This window comes from Geospiza fortis, unplaced genomic scaffold (genome assembly GCF_000277835.1).
Source record: "Geospiza fortis unplaced genomic scaffold, GeoFor_1.0 scaffold106, whole genome shotgun sequence".
Lineage (NCBI taxonomy): Eukaryota > Metazoa > Chordata > Aves > Passeriformes > Thraupidae > Geospiza > Geospiza fortis.
In genome coordinates this window covers 2,450,489-2,468,557 of record NW_005054377.1, presented here as the reverse complement: position 1 = coordinate 2,468,557, position 18,069 = coordinate 2,450,489, and the positions used below count along the sequence as shown (strand labels likewise).

At 46.4% G+C, this 18,069-nt stretch overlaps 1 protein-coding gene across 1 annotated transcript in view; it reads left to right on the top strand.

Moving 5' to 3' along the window:
• The first annotated feature begins 865 nt into the window (after positions 1-865).
• Positions 866-18,069, top strand: part of BLK (BLK proto-oncogene, Src family tyrosine kinase) — a 36,441-nt gene continuing 19,237 nt past the window's right edge. Inside the window, exons 1-3 of the mRNA XM_005424951.3 lie at positions 866-945; positions 9,534-9,636; positions 11,954-12,002. Of these exons, the coding sequence (XP_005425008.2) occupies positions 866-945; positions 9,534-9,636; positions 11,954-12,002 (232 nt within the window). The remainder of the gene's footprint in view (positions 946-9,533; positions 9,637-11,953; positions 12,003-18,069) is intronic.

The following is an 18,069-nucleotide window of genomic DNA, read 5'->3' as shown; positions in this document are numbered from 1 at the left end:
GTGTCATTTTCCCCCCTGCTGCCTCTTACAACACAAAGATGACGCCATGCAATTACCCACAGAGGTGTACATGGTGGTTTTTGGGGGCCTTGTGTTTGCAACAGCTTAAAAAAATACACTGAAAACACCACAGAGGAGCCAACATTACACATCCGCCATGGGAAGCCTCTGTAGAAACAAATCCTGCTTCTTATACAACATTTATCTCCCAGGACAGATTTTCAGCCTCTCAATTGAACATGCTGAGGCAAAGTGAGAAAGTCACTTCCTCAGAGCCACCCACAAGTCCCTGACCAGGTCTTAATTCGTTAGACCACGCTGCTATGGTCGAGTAGGTTCATAGAGGGATGGAGCTGGCTGGAACAAGATGTGCTTCACCAGTAAAAGGTCTTTTTTTAGCGACAGAAAGGAAAGATCATTGCAAAGCCAGTTTGTTGGGTTTTTTCCTAAAATTAGTGGTTTGCATAGTGGAAGTACAATCCATTCACAGTCATTTTCACTGCTTTTAATGACAGCTGTTAATAGCCTGTGGCATTTGCTGGGGTTTGTGTCTGGATTCGCTTTGTGTTTCTCGCCTTCCTCATTGTTATTTTCATTGGCCAGGTTGTCTGGGAAGTGCAACTCCCACCCCCTCCCAGGTGATCATTTTTATAAGCAAAATAGAGCAAAGAATCCTTAGGGGGGTAGAAAAGAGTCAGTTCTGACACAAAGACCTGATTAAAAAAAGAAATCCCATTAAAAGCATTTGCAAAACCAGGCTGCTCCTGTGGTCCGGGGGTGTAAAGCTGTTGGTCTCATGGATGGTGTGGATGTGGTGGAAACCAGAGGCCTCCGAAAGAAAAATTTGGGAAGGGCCTTCAGCCCCATGGAGCATCTGTCATGGGTCCGGCCAGCGGCTCGCGCGTCCTCGGAGCGTGTCCCCAGGAGCAGCAGCGTGGGAAGCAGGCAAGTCAGGAACATCCCACCCTCATCCACGTCCCCCTGAGGGTTTTTCTCTGTCTTCATCCACCCTCCTGTTCCTCCTTGTCCTATTTTCTCTCCCCACAGTCTGTGGGTTAAAGAGATGATGGAGGCACTTCCCAGCTGCTGCTGGATCCGGCACCAAGGGATGGTTTGCGGGGATGTTTTTCCCTTGGTCTGCTGCAAAAGAGGGGAGGACAAAGAAGTGCCAGGTGTGCATATCTTGGCACTCCCATCCCCCTCATTCTCCCAGGGCCTGGAGGGGAAGAGAGGATTTATGTGTGGGGAAGGCTGACAGAAGCTGGACACGGCTGTGATGAGTAGGGAAGTGCTCTGGCATCCCATTACTATTCCTGATATGCAGCTGGAGGTGTTCAGGTGGGGAATTGGAGATGGACATCCTTCCCTAAAGCCCTTTGCCTCTGCTGAGAGTGGTGAGAGGGAGCATCATTCCCTCTGAGACCTGATCTGAGGAACTGAATTCCTGAGCACCAGCATGCCACCAGGTTCATTTCTCCTCCTGGCCCAATAAAATGTTTTCCTCTTCCTAGGAAAAGTCATCCTCTGGGATGCTGGGCCTCCAGAAAGGGCCTTTCCCAGGGCAGAAGTTTGGGTGGCCACACACAAAGGTGTGGAGCCCATCCATCTCCTCATGCTCTCTGGGCTGGGAGGGCCAGGACCTCCCCACATCCCTACAGATTCCTGTGATGTGTCCTCCAAGTGCTGTGGAATGGAGCATCAGGGATTCTGGCCAAGGGACCAAGGCCTGTGCCCACTTCCATAGGGCTTGGATGTCAGATAGGGGTGGCCTGCAGAGGGGATTTCTCTCTGCTGTGCCCCTGCTCACCCAGGACCCATCCACAATTTGGCCCACACTAACACTGGGCAGAGAGAGGTTTGAGTTGAAATTTGGGTTGAAATCCCAGGCACTGCAGGAAGTGCTGTTGGGCAGTGCAGTTTTGTCATCAAATCTGCCCCACCTGAAGAACCCCAGAGTGGCTGCAGGTACCCAGAGGGATGTGCCTCATTCTCCTGGACCCATCCTCCTCCTTGCCCACTTCAGGGCATCCCACTGCCCCTAATTCCTGCAGAGACATTACCAGCAGACATCCCACCTCGCTGCCTGGGCTGAGCTCATGAAGGAAGCATGAAGGGAGGTGGGATAAGCAGTCTGCCCTCCTGCTTTTCCCCTCTCCAAGACCCTGATCCCTGGCTCTGTTTCATGGCCCGCAGCCTCCTGCAGCCCATCCCAGCATCCATCGGCTTCCAGCGGGATGCAAAGCTAAATGTAAGCAGCCATTTTTCCTCCAGACAGATGTTTTGATTAGAGAATGACCACTCTGGCAACAGGAGGCTGTTTTCTTCTTCTGGAATGAGCAAGAAGCTTTTATTATCTTCTTCTCTTTATTTTTTTTTAATTCCCTGTCAAAAGACTTTCTGCATCTGCTTAAGCTCAAGGTTCTGGAAATCTGTGCTCTCCCACAGCCCCCCCAGCCTCACACAGCTTTCTCCCAGAGATTGTCCCAGCTCTTCAGAAAGGCCTGGAACAGATGGATTTTCTGCTTGTTTCTCTTGCCTGGGCCAGGTTCACCTGCAAATCATGGCCTAAGAAAAATGGTAGATTTTGTGCAGATATAAATTGTAATAGAAATGGAAAGCTGGCTTGGATTGTAGCAGGAGATCCTAAAATAAGCCAGTGGGCTTCAGTCTCTTTCCTGAAATGTGTACCCCTCACTTAGGGATAAATCACAGGACCACAAAGCTCCTGGATTTGTTCATCTGCCCTGGGCTGCCAGGGAACAGATATTTCCAAGGCAATTTGGCCACACTGGCTGCGCTCAAGTCTGGGGCCTGGACAGAATTCAAGCCAGGGAGATGGGATGCACTGGAGTGGGGAAGGAGGAGACTGCGGCCATGAGAAGGAGGCAGCTACAGCTGCTGTGGGGTTCTTTGGGTGTGTGAGATTTTATGATGGATCAGCCCCAACATCATCAGCACCTCACCTCAGCGGGAGAGCCCGGCTGCTCCTGGGGGTTCTTCACCTTCCCTTCAAGGACCTTTGGCATGGACCAGAGTGTTTGACAGAGTCCTCACTGCACAAATACAACCTGGCATCCACCAAAGGTTAGGGCTGGAATGGGGTCTGAACACTGCCAGTAGGATATTCCCAGTTCTTCAGTGAGGATGCAACATGGAAACCCCACATCTGCTTCACTCCCCAGCAAGAACCAGGATGCTTCTTGCTCTGGGCTCTCCAGCTATTCATGGGGGCTTCGTGCAGTGCTGGAATCGTGGAATCACAGAATGGTTTGGTTTGGATTGGGAAGGACCTTAAAGCCATGGGAAGGGATACCTTCCACTACCCCAGGCTGCTCCAAGAGCCATCCACCCCAGCCTTGAACACTTCCAGGGATGGGGCAGCCAGATTTTGGCCACCACATCACAGAGGATGGCTGTAGCCTCCACCTTCTGCCTCTGAGAAAGACCTTGCTCATGGTTTCAGTGCTCTTTATAGCACAGCACGTTGGTTCAGAGCTGCCTTCTTACCTCCAACGAAGCTGCAGATTATTTCAAAATATGAGCTAAAAAGGACTTGACCAAAACCCAGCAGAAGTAGAAAATGGTCATGGCAAAAACTGCTTCAGTAGCAAATCTTCCTTCTTATTTAAGGAGCTGATCCATCAAGATCTTCAGTAATTCTTCAATTTTGTGTCTTGCAAAGCAATGTGAGAGTGCCAGGTCAGGAAATGTTCTGAAGAGCTATTTTATTGAAAGGAAAGAGAGTTGAATGCATCTGTGATGCACTGAGAACTGGAGGAAATATTTTTTACTGAACTTTTTCGCTCCTCGCTGATGCAAAAATGCAAATCTGGAATACTTAAATTATTGCATCTGAAGTGAATTGATTTCAGCAATTCTTTCAGGAGAGGGGAGGACTTGTAAAGAGAAATCCAGCATTTAAAACACTTCATAATAGGCTAGATCTGCATTTTCAAAGTAATTTTTTTAGGGTTTTTGAACCCATTTCCTTTTTAAAATGTGTTCTTTAAAAAATAGACATTTGTAAGTTTTAAAATGAATTAAAATATCTGATCTTGCTGAACTGTTAAAAGACTTTGTTGCACCCACCACAGAACCTGGATGGAAAGGGGGCTCATTTTGTGATTTCAGTAGGCTTAGGGGTTTTTTTTTGGAGCTGCCCTCAGAGTGAAACTCTGCTGGCTTACTTGGGTATTAACCTCTTTTTCCATGGCAGTTTCATCGGGTTGAGGCAAATGCTGAGCCAAGACTTCTGCTTTTCTGCTCAGTTTGGTCTTGTTTCCTTTCCTATACCTGCCCACACAATCCCAAGGCTGCCTGTCAGTGTCCTCCACATCCTTCTTGCAGAAGGTGCTGGATTCTCATCAAAAATTACTTTAGATCTCTTTTGCCCTGGTAGAGGAAAGCAGCAAATGGCAGTAGGTGGTGCAGGGCTGCTCACTGTAAAAATGAGATGGGCAAAGATTTGAAATGACAGAACCTGAGGCAATGGTGTGAAGGTGGGTCCAGGGAGGTTTAGGTTTGATATTAAGGAAAATTCTTCCCTCAGAGGGTGGTCAAGTACTGAACAGCTCTCCAGGGAATGGCCAAGGCTGCCAGAGCTCCAGGAGTGTTTGGACAATGCTCTCAGGGATGCACAGGGTGGAATGTCTTGGATAGGGCCAGGAGCTGGATCGATGATCCTTGTGGGTTCCTTCCAACTTAGGATATTCTGTGGTTTTATGATCTCCCTTTGACTCCCTTTGAGTCATTGCTGCAGAAACACTTGATCCTGCACCCACCTCATTCTGTAGCCAAAATGCTACCTCAACTATGTCTGTGAAGGCTGCTAAAATTGCATTCTATTATTCCCCAACGTGGGCATCCAGCATGAACCCCAGTTTTAGAGGTTCTGCTCATACAGCCAGTGTTCCTGTGACCTGCATGTCTGTCCCACAAATTCAGGGCTGGCTGCACCACAGAGCTCATTGTCCTGGTGGCTATTGGCTTCTTCAGCTTGGCTCTTCCAGGAAAATCTAATATTCTTTACTCATGACCTAGCAGCAGCTAAGCTGGAATCATAAAATTGTAGAATATCCTGAGTTGTAAGGGGGCCATAAGGATCATCAAGTCCAGTTCCTGGACCTGCACAGGACCACTCCAAGAATTCCATGATTTTGTTTCTGAAGCTGTTTGTTGCTAAATGTTTTTGTGCATATAGAATCATAAAATCCTGGAATGGTTTGGGTGGGAAGGGACCTTAAAGACCATCCCATTCCACCCCCTGCCATGGGCAGGGACACTTTCCACTATCCCAGGTTGCTCCAAGCCCTGTCCAACCTGGCCTTGGACACTTCCAAGGATCCAGGGGCAGCCACAGCTTCTTTGGGAAACCTGTGCCTGGGCCTCACCACCCTCACAGGGAAGAATTTCTTCCATATATCAGACCTAAATTTCCCCTCCTTCACTTTAAACCCGTTACTCCTTGTCCTATCACTCCATTCCCTGATGAAGAGCGATATGGAAAAAGCTTTGTGTTGCCTTAAAATTTTGTGTTGCCTTAAAACTTTTTTGTTCTGCTTGTTCTGCTTTGATTTTTGGTCGCTTTAAAAAGAACTTGTCTTGGAGGCTTGAAGAAAAAAGTTTCCCCCCTCTTATTTATTAAATAAACCCAACATTTTTAGATGAGAAATAATATAAATTCACAAAAGGAAATTTCTATGATTTTCTTACTTATTGTGCTCTCCCCAGCACTGCTTTCCGCTGGAAAAAAAAAGTAAAAACAGGGTGGGAAACTATGTGGCTTGTCTCATTTGTTTTTTCTTGCAAAGATAATTTTTTAGAGCATTAATCAGATGTGAAACATATTGTCATGACACTCACTCAACTCAGCTGCCTTTATTTTTGAAAACAAAATTACTTTTTACCAATCCAAGGTTCCACCCGCTGTGAAATGGGAACCAGCAGCTTTCTGTATCCAGCAACATTTGCCTGCAGGACTATTTTGGGTTTTGTAAAACACCTGCTGGCCCAAAGGATGGTGGCGTTGGCTGCCGAAGGTGTTGGAGGCAACTGGGAGAGCAGGACTGGTGGATTTTGTAGGGACTGTGAATCCCCAGAGCTGTTCAAACCCCTCCTGTGTGTGGGTGGGAGTGAGTGACCTTCGTGGGAGGCTTGACTTGAGGTGGGCTCTGTTGTTCCCCTCTCTGAGCTGCTTTTGCAGGGCTGTGTCTCCGACACGTGCATGGGAACGGAGCTGAGCCTGTGCAAGGCTGCAGAGAGGTGTTTCCAGTCTCTGCAGGGTGCAGAAAGGGCTGCAATGTCCCCATGGGGGTGCACAGGTGGTCCCCACTCCTCTCAAACCCTGCCAGAGGAGCTGGGATGGCTCCAAGCCCCTGGTTGGACTTGCTGAGTTGATGTTCCTCCAGGCCTTTCCCATTCTGCCCCACCAGAGCCACCACTGGGTACCAGAGAAGTAAAAAGAAGATTCTTGGCCCAGGGGGAGAAGTAGGACACGATGATGGTGTGATTATGATTAGATTTATAGATAATACAATAAATATTGTCAATGAATATCTAAATAATAGCTCCATGATCTATTGCAGTAGTTATAGTGTCACCAGGTAGTTTCTCCTGTTGAGCCATGAGACCGCCTCGCTTTCTAAACTGCCCAAAGAAATCTAACTGTGGCTCACTCCACTTTGTCTCAGATTTGGCCAACAGACTGCGACTAAAGCATCACAATCTAAGCAAGTTCAGCTGGAAATGTACAGATTTTCAGTCTTTGGCCCTGCAGAATTCACAATTGCAAAGCACCTATAGAGCTACTTTAGGATTTATCACTGTATTTGACCAGAACTGAGAGCTTTTACTCATCCACCCAAAAGTTCCCCATCTTTGGGCTGGACGTCCTGCAGGTGTCCCTGCCAGGGTGAAGACCCATCCAGAAGCTCCCTTGCCTCTTGGAAGATCAGTTGGTCCAGAGGGTCCAATCTCCAACAGCATTTTATATCCTTTTGCTGGCCCACAACCATATAATAATAATAATAATAATAATAATAATAATAATAATAATAATAATAATAATAATAATTTATTTTTTATGTGTTCCATTAGTTATGTGAGCACCTGGTGTTCCTATGATTGGACAAATCACATTGCCTGACACAGGGCGGAAGGGGAGAGGGAGGATGTGTGTGGGAGGATCTATTTGATGGCCAAAATATCTTTCGTTGCCATCACGCATTGAGAGCAACTGAAAACCCCAAAAGCAGCATCCATGATCCTGTAGATGGTCTGTCAACCCTCCCATAAGATCATCCTTGTGACACAACTGGCAGCCAAAGAGAATTGCTGACTCGTGCTGCATCTCACATTCCCTAAATCTGCCAAAAATATGGCAGCTGCATGAATTATCCCTCATTTTGGAGAGTATATCAGAGACCTCAGGATTTTCCAGTGAGACTGTAACAAGGATAACAAATCCATGCCAAACATGTAGGTGGATTTTCTGTCTTTCACAGTTGGTAATGAGTGATAGCTGAAACTTGTCCATCATCCAGCCTTGACTTTAAATCATACTTTGCTCTTTCCTGCTGCTGCAAGAAAAAAAAAAGAAAACCAAGAAAAAGAAAATTCAAGCTACTCTCGTGGCAAAAACCCCCATGATCCAGAATCTGAAATCCTGGCACAAAGTTGAGAGTGGAAAAGCAGGAAAAGTTCCCCTAATAAATCATGTGCCATTGCACCACCAGATCTGCTAAGCAGAGCAAGCTCTGGGTACAACCTGGAGGCTGCTAAATGAAAATGAAATTGCTGCAGGAACTGCTCTGGTTGATTTAATAGGTGAAACTCCCCCTCCAACTGTGCTGTCAGTGCCTGGAGCGGAGCTGAGGCCTGGGGACAGATGGATGGGCCATCTGTAAACCCAGGTCAAAGGAAATCTCAGAGATGAAAAACTTTTGATGGGGGCGGAAGTGTGTATCAGGCTATCCTGAAATATTTCACCAATTACTTCTATTTTGCACACCTTATCAGTAATAATAAAATAAAAATAAAGCAGAAGGGAGAAGATATTTAAAAATTATAATATTGTGGTGGCTCCATTAGAAACCTCATTTTAGAGTCCCAGATTTTGAAATATTAGATCTGTGCTAGAAAGCAAAAGAAAAAGTTGCTTTTACTGGAATATCTTTCCCTTCGAGTCTGGCTGGCTGGGAGCTTTTCTGAACACACTGGTTGGAATCTGACTACCAAAAGACAGTGCCAGACTGACATTTGGGGGTGTCCCTGGACCTGAGGTCCCTGATCCTCCATGATCATGGCAGATCTTGAGGTATTTTGGCAGGAATAGGAGTCACTGTGTCTCTGCACAGCTAAGAGTATTCAGGGTTTAATTTTTGGAGGGTTTTGGGCATGTAGCCCATGCCTTCCAGAGCCTTTGGTTCAAGGCAGGAGTGGGGCAGACTTTGGCGCTGGATGTTGCACTTCAGCAATGCTGGCTTCATCTGCTCCATCATTTTTGAGGCTCCAAGAAGAGTTTGGCCATTTTGGCTACCCAGACCCATTATTATCCTTGAATTCCAGACTGGAGCTGAAATTACATTTCTAGGATGAAAGTCAAACAGTCCTCAAGCCCAAGTTTGGAAACCTTAATGCAGACCAGATGATGATCCATAGAAATGGTTTGACTCATTTGTGTCTAGTGATCCTTGAGGTGCCCAGGAGGTCTGGGACATCCATAGGGTGTAGGGAAACCTAATCCATGATTTCTGGGAGAGTCACACCTTGTGAGGACCCAGAGCACATCAAGAAGTACCAGAGTACTGCAGATGGATGAGACCAGCCCTCGGCTTGTCTTTACAGGCAGGATGGATGCAGGCTGCACCACATTCCTTGAACTTCTTGCAGTATTCCAAAGGGCCAGAGAGGTCCTGTGTCTTCCTGGACAAACCAAGTGTGAGCCTGAGCTGCTGAAACGTGAGGAGCAGCAGGGCTGGCTCCGTGCACGGCGCGGCCACATCCGCGCGCTGGCCCTGCTGCGTGGGAGGGACAGGAGCTGCAGAAAGCCCTGAGCTGCCTGAGGTGACTCTTTCTCGGGCCAGGGACTGTGTGACCCTCCTGAGGCCCTGGCACAGCTGAACAGCTCAGCACAGGGCTGTTGATAAATCCATCTTCATCCCTCCAGCATCACCCAGGTCTGGAGCAAGGTTGATATCAGATGGGGATCTCTGAGTTGGAGAGGGGACATATCCAAAGCAGTCATTTGAGCCTCTTTTTCTTGTGTTTCTGGTGACTTGTAGTGTCTGTTTGAATCTCATTTGCAAAGTGTGAAACACCAGAGTCATGTGGGAACAGAAACCATGGGGTTGACAAGGTTCCAAGGTAGCAGAGGACTGTAGGCAGGATGGTTTTCAACTCCTCTCTTCACTGTCCCATCGTCCTGCATTCTGATCTTCTCCTGCTTGTTCTTCATGCACAGACTTTGTCCCTCAGTGCCTGCATCTTTCCCCAAAAGCAGTCCCATTAAAACCAATTTCTGCTCTTCCTTCCAGGATGGGGCTGTTTGGCAGCAAAAATCAGCTGATGCCCAGTGAGAAACACACTTCTGGAGGCAACCCAAAAACCAAGGGAAAACCCCCTCCTGCCCCACCCAAGGTAAGCCTGCAGTTTTGTGTCCTTTTGGGATCCCACCGCAGCTCAGTTGGGATCTGGGGTGATGCAGGCAACATTTAGAATCACAGAATTATTTGGGTTAGAAAGAACCTGAAAGCCCATCCAGTTCTACACCCTGCCATGGGCAGAGACACCTTCTACTATCCGAGGTTGCTCCAAGCCCTGTCCAACCTGGCCTTGGACACTTCCAAGGATGGATCAGCCACAGCTTCTCTGGGAAACCTGGTCCTCCCAGCTGATCCCTTTTGGACAGGGGTGGGAAGGGCTCTGAGGAACCCCTGTATATTTCAAACCCCTAAAATACTGTGTATTGAAATATCTTCTCATCAGCACTTTGAAACCCAAGCTGATGTTGCTGACTTGCAAGATGGGTCAGATTCAGGCTAAGATTCAAAGTTGCAAACCACAATGGAAACTTCACCACTGTGAGTCCTCAGCGGGTTCAGTGAGGAGGGTCTGCAGCCAGTCTGTGTTGGGGTGAGCTGAAAATCAGAAATCCTGGGCATCTGCTGCTCCCTTTGCCTTCCCTCAGCCTCTGCTGGCGTGGACACAGAGCAGGAAGGAACTGGGGAAGGATTTAGGAGACCTCAAATGGCAAACTTGTTTAAACTTTGTAAGTCACTTCGCCTCCATTGCTGTCCAAAGGACATGAAGCTCTTTTGTCTTTCCTTGCCCCTGCCAGCACTGCAGCCAGCACAAGAGAAACTCGAGGTGCAGCTCTCATGTGAAGACCATGTCGAGCCCTGGGAGAGGGGAGGAATTGCAAATCGTTGCTTTTTATGACAGCTGGAGATGTTTTTCACTCCTTTACTTTCATTTCTGAGTTCTCCCACGGCTATTCAGTCCAGTTTTCATGACAGCAGATGTCAGATTGACCAAGAAGATGTTATTTTCCTAAATTTCGTTCTCTCCAGCTCACTGGAGAGGAGCCACTATCAGTATAAATACAGTATCACTGGCCACCTTCTGCCATTCGTTATTTTTTGCCACAGGCACTTAGCTCTCACATGTCAGGGGAAATCCAAATTTCTTCCACTTAAATGAGAAATGGCAGCAGATGAGCAGCTCTCCCACCCCACACTGCTGCTGAGCTGGGGTGAAAGGATGGTGCAGGCAGAAAACACGAGGTGTTTTTAGTTCTGTTGTCTGTATTTCACCACTTTTGCACGTGTATAAAAATACCCAGTGTGGTCAAACACCCACCACAGGCACTGTGAGGTGGGTGAAGGCCAGTTTCAAACTGTTATCCCCAAAACAAGGTGGTTCCATCCCAGCTCACTTGGAACGATCTATGGACAATTTGCCAGTTCCAGCAGCAGGGCCAAACCAAACCAGGAGCAAAATAAGCATTTTAAAATTGCGCCCAGATGAGCTGCAGTGACTTGTTGCTATTTAATTTCACAGTCTGCAATTTTCTCCTGAGGGACAGTGGAGGGGCAGATGCAACCTCTGCTCCCTGTGGCCAGTGACAGGACCTAAGGGAACAGCTGGAGCTGTGTCAGAGGAAATTTAGTCGCAATTGGGATTTGGGACTAATTCCCAAATTGGGAATTTTTCCCAATTTGGATATTGGGAAAAGGTTCTTCCCCAGAAGGTGCTGAGCGCTGAGCACTGAACAGGCTCCCCAGGGAATCTCCAAGGCTGCCAGAGCTCCAGGAGCATTTGGACAACGTTCCAAGGCACAGGGTGGGATGGTTGGGGTGCTGGATCAATGATCCTTGTGGGCCCCTTCCATCTCAGGAATGATGGAATCATTGGATCATAGAATATCCTGAGTGGATATCCACAAGAACCATCAAATATTCTATGATTTCTACAGTTCTCTGATTAATTAGCTGTTGCAGTCACTGCCTCTGTTTTTTTTAATGTAATCTTGAGCAAAGGATATCATACACCCATGATCCTTGGGACAATTATGGCAGACAATATCTCTGGTTTTCTGCTTCAAACAACTCTGCAATTGCCATTTCTCAATTGGACCATTCATCTCTCACCGCTCACTGATGCTAAATCTGGCATCAGTGGACAGGGGTTGGATGGAGCAGGCTCCAAATGAGGGGGCAGCAGATTTCTGCTTTAACTCAGAGGGAAGCCAAGGCTTATTGCAGCTTTTCTGTGAAGACAGCTGTGAACACCTCATGGCAAAATGTGCTAAAGCCATCACAGCTGTGGAGCCAGGCACAGGGGCTGCAGTGGTCTCTGGACCAGACTCCCACTCGTGTGTGAAGCTGAAATCAGTTCTTCCTGAAACACAGCAAAGTGATAAATATCTCCTTTTTCCTTTCTATTTCTATCACAGGGGAGACAAGTTATCAACAGCCCTCATCTACACCAAGCCTCTGCACAAGGTAAGGCTCTGTTTTCTTTGCCTCCCCGTGAGGTTTTGCAGGGTGGTGGTCCCCAAATGTCAGGGTTTGAGGACGAGCCATCACGTCACAGGCGTGTGGTTTCTGTATTTGCAGCCGTGCCAGGCAGGGAGTTTATCAGAGTGGTTCACAAAACTCAGTTTACGTCACCAAGTCCTTGCAGCTTCCAATTTTCCCCTTGCTCATCAAAGAAATCCAGAGGGAAAAGCACTCCCTCTCCTTTGGAAGCAGGTGATCTTTAAGGTCTCCTCCAATCCTGTGATTCCATGATTGCTGGAGCAAAGGGAGATCTGAGCCTGGAGCTGTGTGAGATTTCTCTGCCCTGTCTGCAGTGTGACAAGCCATGGATGCTTTATCCAGCCAGCTGAAAATTTCAGAGGAAATAGCAGGCATCAGAGAGCCCAGAGAGGCTACAAAGAGAAGGAGAAGAAAGGGAAGAGGATAAAATAAGGATACACAGAGCCCCTGCCTGGAGATGGGCTGTCGGCTTCATCCACCTCTGCAATTATCTGTGGGTCACAGATGGTGTTTGGAGATTATTGCCTTTTAGCAGGGAGCCCTCAGCTCCCTCTGCCCAGCCTCCAGCAGCAGCTCATGTGCATTTTTGTCAGAGGAATTCTGCAGATTAAGGACACAGAGAGAGATAATTAGAAGAGGGGGTGAAATGGAGGAAGCTTGGAAGAGGGCAGTTAGCAACACAGGAAAGTTCTTCACGTGGATGAAAGGGTAGGATTGGGGGAGATGGTGTGAGGGAAGAGAAAAGGGGGATGATGAATAAATGGGATGGGTGGAATGACAGTGTTAGGTTTTCTTAGGTCTTATGGAGGGTCCCCACCATGGGCCAAGCACAGGAACTCCTGCAACATCAAAATATTCTTCAAATTTAGCTTTTGTTATGGAGATCAAATTTGTGGGAGGTGAATACCTTCAACCACGTGATCTGGGGTGTGTTTTCATGGAAAGGCCATTTTTCCAGAAACTATGTTTTCTTTTGCAGAATGGTTTTCATGGCACATTTCCAAGTGGCCGTGCTCTCCCCCCTCCCCAGCTGAGCAGGGACCGACAGTTTGTCACAGAATTTTTATCACAGAGTTTTTTTCACAGGGTTTTTATCACAGGATTTTTATCACAAGGTTTTTTCCACTCTGGTCAGAGTCAGAGCAGAAATTGTGATCAAGGAGGCGGATTTTACTTCTCCTTCATGCCCAAAGGCAGAAGTTGAAAGATGCTAAAAAATGGATTAAGTACAATATTAGCCATTTTCAGCTCTCAAAACTAATTTAGTTCATTAGATTCAGTTCCAGTTCTGGAGAAATATTCACACTGATAGTCTGGAAAACTTCCTATTTTTCTCTGCCAGTGTCTGAGTTTCCTGAAATGATGGTACATCTGACTGTGCCCCGTGTGGCAAAACAGGCTGATAAAAACTAAGCAAGATATTTGAGATACCAGAGATCTTCTCCTAAGTGAAAGCAATTCAAGTGAATCACAAGAGAAAGCACAAAATCCAGGCAATCACATAATATAAAAAAATAAATTCAGAAAGATGAATTAAATCCTGTGGGAGCACTTTAAATTCAATCAGGGAAAATTATTGGCTATGAAAGTGTGGCACATAATGTAAAATCAACCCTTTATTTTCCTGTTGTTTTTTTTTTTTATTTTTTGTGGATTTTTTGTTTTTGCTCTCCTTGCATTTTGAATTATTTTTCTTTGGTTTTTTTTTTTTCTGATCTGGAGTTGTTGAAATTGTCTCACACTTTCCAGCTTTCACACCTCTGTCTCAGAAATCACAATTTGTCAATTTTTAACAAAAACCTAATTCCTCTTGACATTATTTATCCTCATGGAAATAACACAAAGGCAGGCAAGGGGTGCAGAATTCTGGATTCAATATGGATGTGGCATCACCAATCCTTTTTTCACTTCGGGTGATTCTCCCATGGTGTGAGTCTCCCAAACATTTTAACACCATTCCCTGAGCAACCACAAAGTTTTTAAGGCTGGTTTTAAGTCTCTGTGGAGTCAAAATTTTAATTCTGAACCCCCAAAGGCCCCAGCACTGCAAAGTCCTGGCTCATGGTGGGCCCCAAACCCAAGAGTCCCATGGTAGAGCTGCTGTTTGCTTGCATTGGATGGATAAGACACAAAAAATAGGTAGAATAACCCCTGCCCTTGCCCTGCCAGCTGCTCACAGCTGGATTTAAATCCTACTGATGGAAAGAGCTGGTGGGTTTGGGTGCTCATCCTCAAGCATTTTAATAACCTGGAACATCATGAGGAGTTGAAGTCTCTGCAAGGTCATTTCTTCTGGTGAGGAGCCACCACTTCTTCCACCTCTTCACTTGCTTCTTGCTGACCAAAATATGAACAGGACTGAGTTTCAGGGTGTGGAAGTTTAGCATGCTCTGGAACTTGAGGTCTTCTGTGGCATCTCAAAGTTAATGCTGAAATTCTTGGTTGTTTTTATTGTAGTTACTTGAATGTGGTTTTGACCTTGAAAGGAATGCTGTCAGAAATGTGAGTTTGAGCTGAAGTGGGAGAAGGAAGGGTTGTTTCTGCTGAAAAAAGGGCTGTGTTTTCAGTGAGAAATTAAAAAAATTCCAATCAAAAGTGTTTGCCTGGATCTGGAGCACATCTGAGGAGAAGAGGCTGAGGGAGCTGGGGGGGCTCAGCGTGGAGAAAAGGAGGCTCATGGGGACCTTCTGGCTCTGCACAACTCCCTGAAAACAAATTGTAGCCAGGTAGGGGTTGGGCTCTTCTCCCTGGTAAAAAGTGAAAGGACAAGAGGAGACGGCTTAAAGTTGCACCAGGGGAGGGTTAAATTGGATATTAGGAAAAAAAAATCACAAAAAGTGTTACCAATCTTCAGATCAGGCTGCCTAGACAATGGAATCACCATCCCTGGAGCGATTTAAAAGCCACAGGAATGTGGCACTTGGGGACATGGTTTAGGGGTTGCCTTGGCAGTGCTGGGTTAAATGGTTGGACTTGATGACTTTAGAGATCTTTTCCCAGTTTAGGATTCAGCGATTCCAACCAGCCCATGCCAGGCTGAAACAGAAAGCTGAGCTCATTCCCACCAGCAGTAAGGCATAACTCAGTGCACCCAGCTGGCCAACGTGTCCTGCAAGTTGTCACTCACACCATGATCATCCCAAAATGGCCCTAAACCAATGGATGATCCTCTGGGACACCCTGGCACAGTCTCAGCCCTGCTTTGGGGTTGCCTTGGCAGTGCTGGGTTAAATGGTTGGACTTGACGACTTTAAAGATCTTCTCCAAGTTTAGGATTCAGCGATTCCAACCAGCCCATGCCAGGCTGAAACAGAAAGCTGAGCTCATTCCCACCAGCAGTAAGTTATAACTCAGTGCACCCAGCTGGCCAATGTGTCCTGCAAGTTGTCACTCACACCATGACCATCCCAAAATGGCCCTAAACCAATGGATGATCCTCTGGAACACCCTGGCACAGTCTCAGCTCTGCTTTGTGACCATGAGGTGGTTGCAAAGACCTTCCATTCAGGACAAGCCAGCAGTGGGAGGACTGGTTGAATCATTCTTGTTGAGCCACCAAACTGGCACTGAGCCTCTGCAAACCCTGCTGGTATCAGACTTTGCTGACAGCAGCTCTGAGCCAGGATGTGTTTGGCTCCCAGTCAAAGTCCTGGGGCTGGCAGCTTTATCTGAGAGCTCCTCACAGCCCCAACGAGCCTCTCATGGCCTGAGTGGATCAAACTGATCCAAGGCAGTGTAATCCATGTGTTTCTCATGGGGTGATGGACTCAGGGACAGGAAGAGCCCCTTTCATCATGAGATGGCAATTCCTGCTAGCTCGGGCAGAGAGAACTTTTCTTCTGGCTCATTTCAGTGTTCCTGTTGTGGGATAAGAGGTGATAAAGTATTTGTTCAGCATACAAACCCTTTTTGTCCTTGCTGCATTCTCTCTTTTTAATTTAATTTATTTTCACTTATGTCAGTCGCTTCGAGATCAAAACTCCACTTTCATTTTCTGGAGTACACAGCCACTCTGGGCTTGAAGACATTTACACACTTGCTCCTATTTTTCTGAGTGTGATCACTGCATTATTTCCCTTTCAATAGGACCAGGAGGGTGTGTGTGTGGATGGCAGGCTGGTTGTGGACACCTCATGCCCCAAACCCTTTCATGTCTGAGCAGATGTGTGATAACAACTTTCTCAAGGAGGCAGACAGAGTTTGGGCGCATTGCTAATTCGAGCTGCCTCAAGGGGAAGCCCCCAACCGTGCCAGCTATTTTCAGACTTCAAAGCATTCTCCCTTGTGACTGATCATCCTTTTCCCATCCTGGGAGAGAGGCTCTGCTGGAACCTCTCATGAATCTCCGATTTCCTTCTCAAAAGCCTGAAGGGAGCTGCTCAGGGCTCTGCTTTCCAAAGCTGCCTTTCCTCCCATGCTGACCCTTTCTCCTCCCTAACAAATTGCCATCGGAGCAGCAGCCAGCCTTGCACAGACACAAACCCCAAGTCACCCCAGAGACACGGTTATCTTGCTGTGACAAAGGGCCAGTCTGGCTCTCTTGCTGGTGGCATTATTTGAAAAGGTCACCCAAAGACAGTGGCTTGACAGGCTGTTTTGAAAAATGCTAATAATAGGCTGTCCATCGGTCTCAGTGCATTAATTAGGCTGAAAAGAAGCTGAAGCCTTCCTGCAGCACAGTTCAAATTCTTTTTTTTTTTTCTTTTTCTTTTTCTTTTTCTTTTTCTTTTTCTTTTTCTTTTTCTTTTTCTTTTTCTTTTTCTTTTTCTTTTTCTTTTTCTTTTTCTTTTTCTTTTTCTTTTTCTTTTTCTTTTTGTTTTTCTTTTTCTTTTTCTTTTTCTTTTATCTTTTTCTTTTTTCTTTAAATTTTTATTTTTCTTTAATTTTTTTCTTTAAATTTTTGTTTTTTTCTTTTTCTTTAAATTTTTCTATAAATTTTTCTTTAAATTTTTCTTTTTTTTTCTTTTTCTTTATCTTTTAATTTTTCTTTTTTCTTTTTCTTTTTCTTTAAATTTTTTATTTTTCTCTAATTTTTTTAATTCTTTTTTTCTTCTTCTCCTTCTCCTTCTTCTTCTCCATCTTCTCCTTCTTTCCCTCCCTCTCCTTTCTTTTTCTTTTCCACCATGTTGTTTTGGTTTGATTTCTGAGATCCTGCGCATGTGCTGATTCTTTTTATAAACTTTGATTTGCCCCAGAATAGCTGCTCTTTTCTGCTTCAGCAGCTGTGAGCATGCAGAGCACAGGGGAGAGGTTGCAACACTTCCCCGAGAGCAGCACCGGCGCCTCTGGGGTTTGCAAACTAAGAGATTCAGCTCCAGCCCACAGGGATCAGCCCTGGGCTGGGCCGGAGCATCGTGGCACATGGACAGGGCTCATAAAAATGAGAGAGAGATTTTTATATGGGCAGAAACTTTTAAACTGGTACAGCTCAGGTTTGGGTTAGATGTGAGGAAGAAAATCTTCCCTGTGAGTTTGGGGAGGCCCTGGAACAGGTTGCCCAGAGAAGCTGTGGCTGCCCCTGCATCCCTGGAAGTGTCCAAGGCCAGGCTGGACAGGGCTTGGAGCAACCTGGGATAGTGGAAGTTGTCCCTGCCCATGGCAGGGGGGAGAACTGGATGAGCTTTAAGGTCCCTCCCAACCCAAACCATTCTGATTCATTCACTGCAAGGAAAAGTGTTCAAGAGGGAGGGATGACAAGATACCGGATGAGCTCAAAGCGCAGGCCACAGGCCATGAGCCCAAGGTGAGCTAAATCCTAGAAACAGCCTCAAACAACAGAAACTGCAATGACTTTATGCTTTTTTTTCAATCAAAAAACCCCTCGTCATTTTGAGTCAAATTCCACAGCCACCATGGGAAATGTTGCAGTTTTCATTTACCACTGTGTAAAACTCAGGCTGAACTCTGACAGGTTATTTATGGCCCTTCTAATTCCACACAAACCCCTTTTTCTTGTTGACACTGTGGGTTTTGTGGACTGGGGGGGGGGGGGGGGTTCTGCAGTGTTTTAAAAATACATAAACAGGAAATG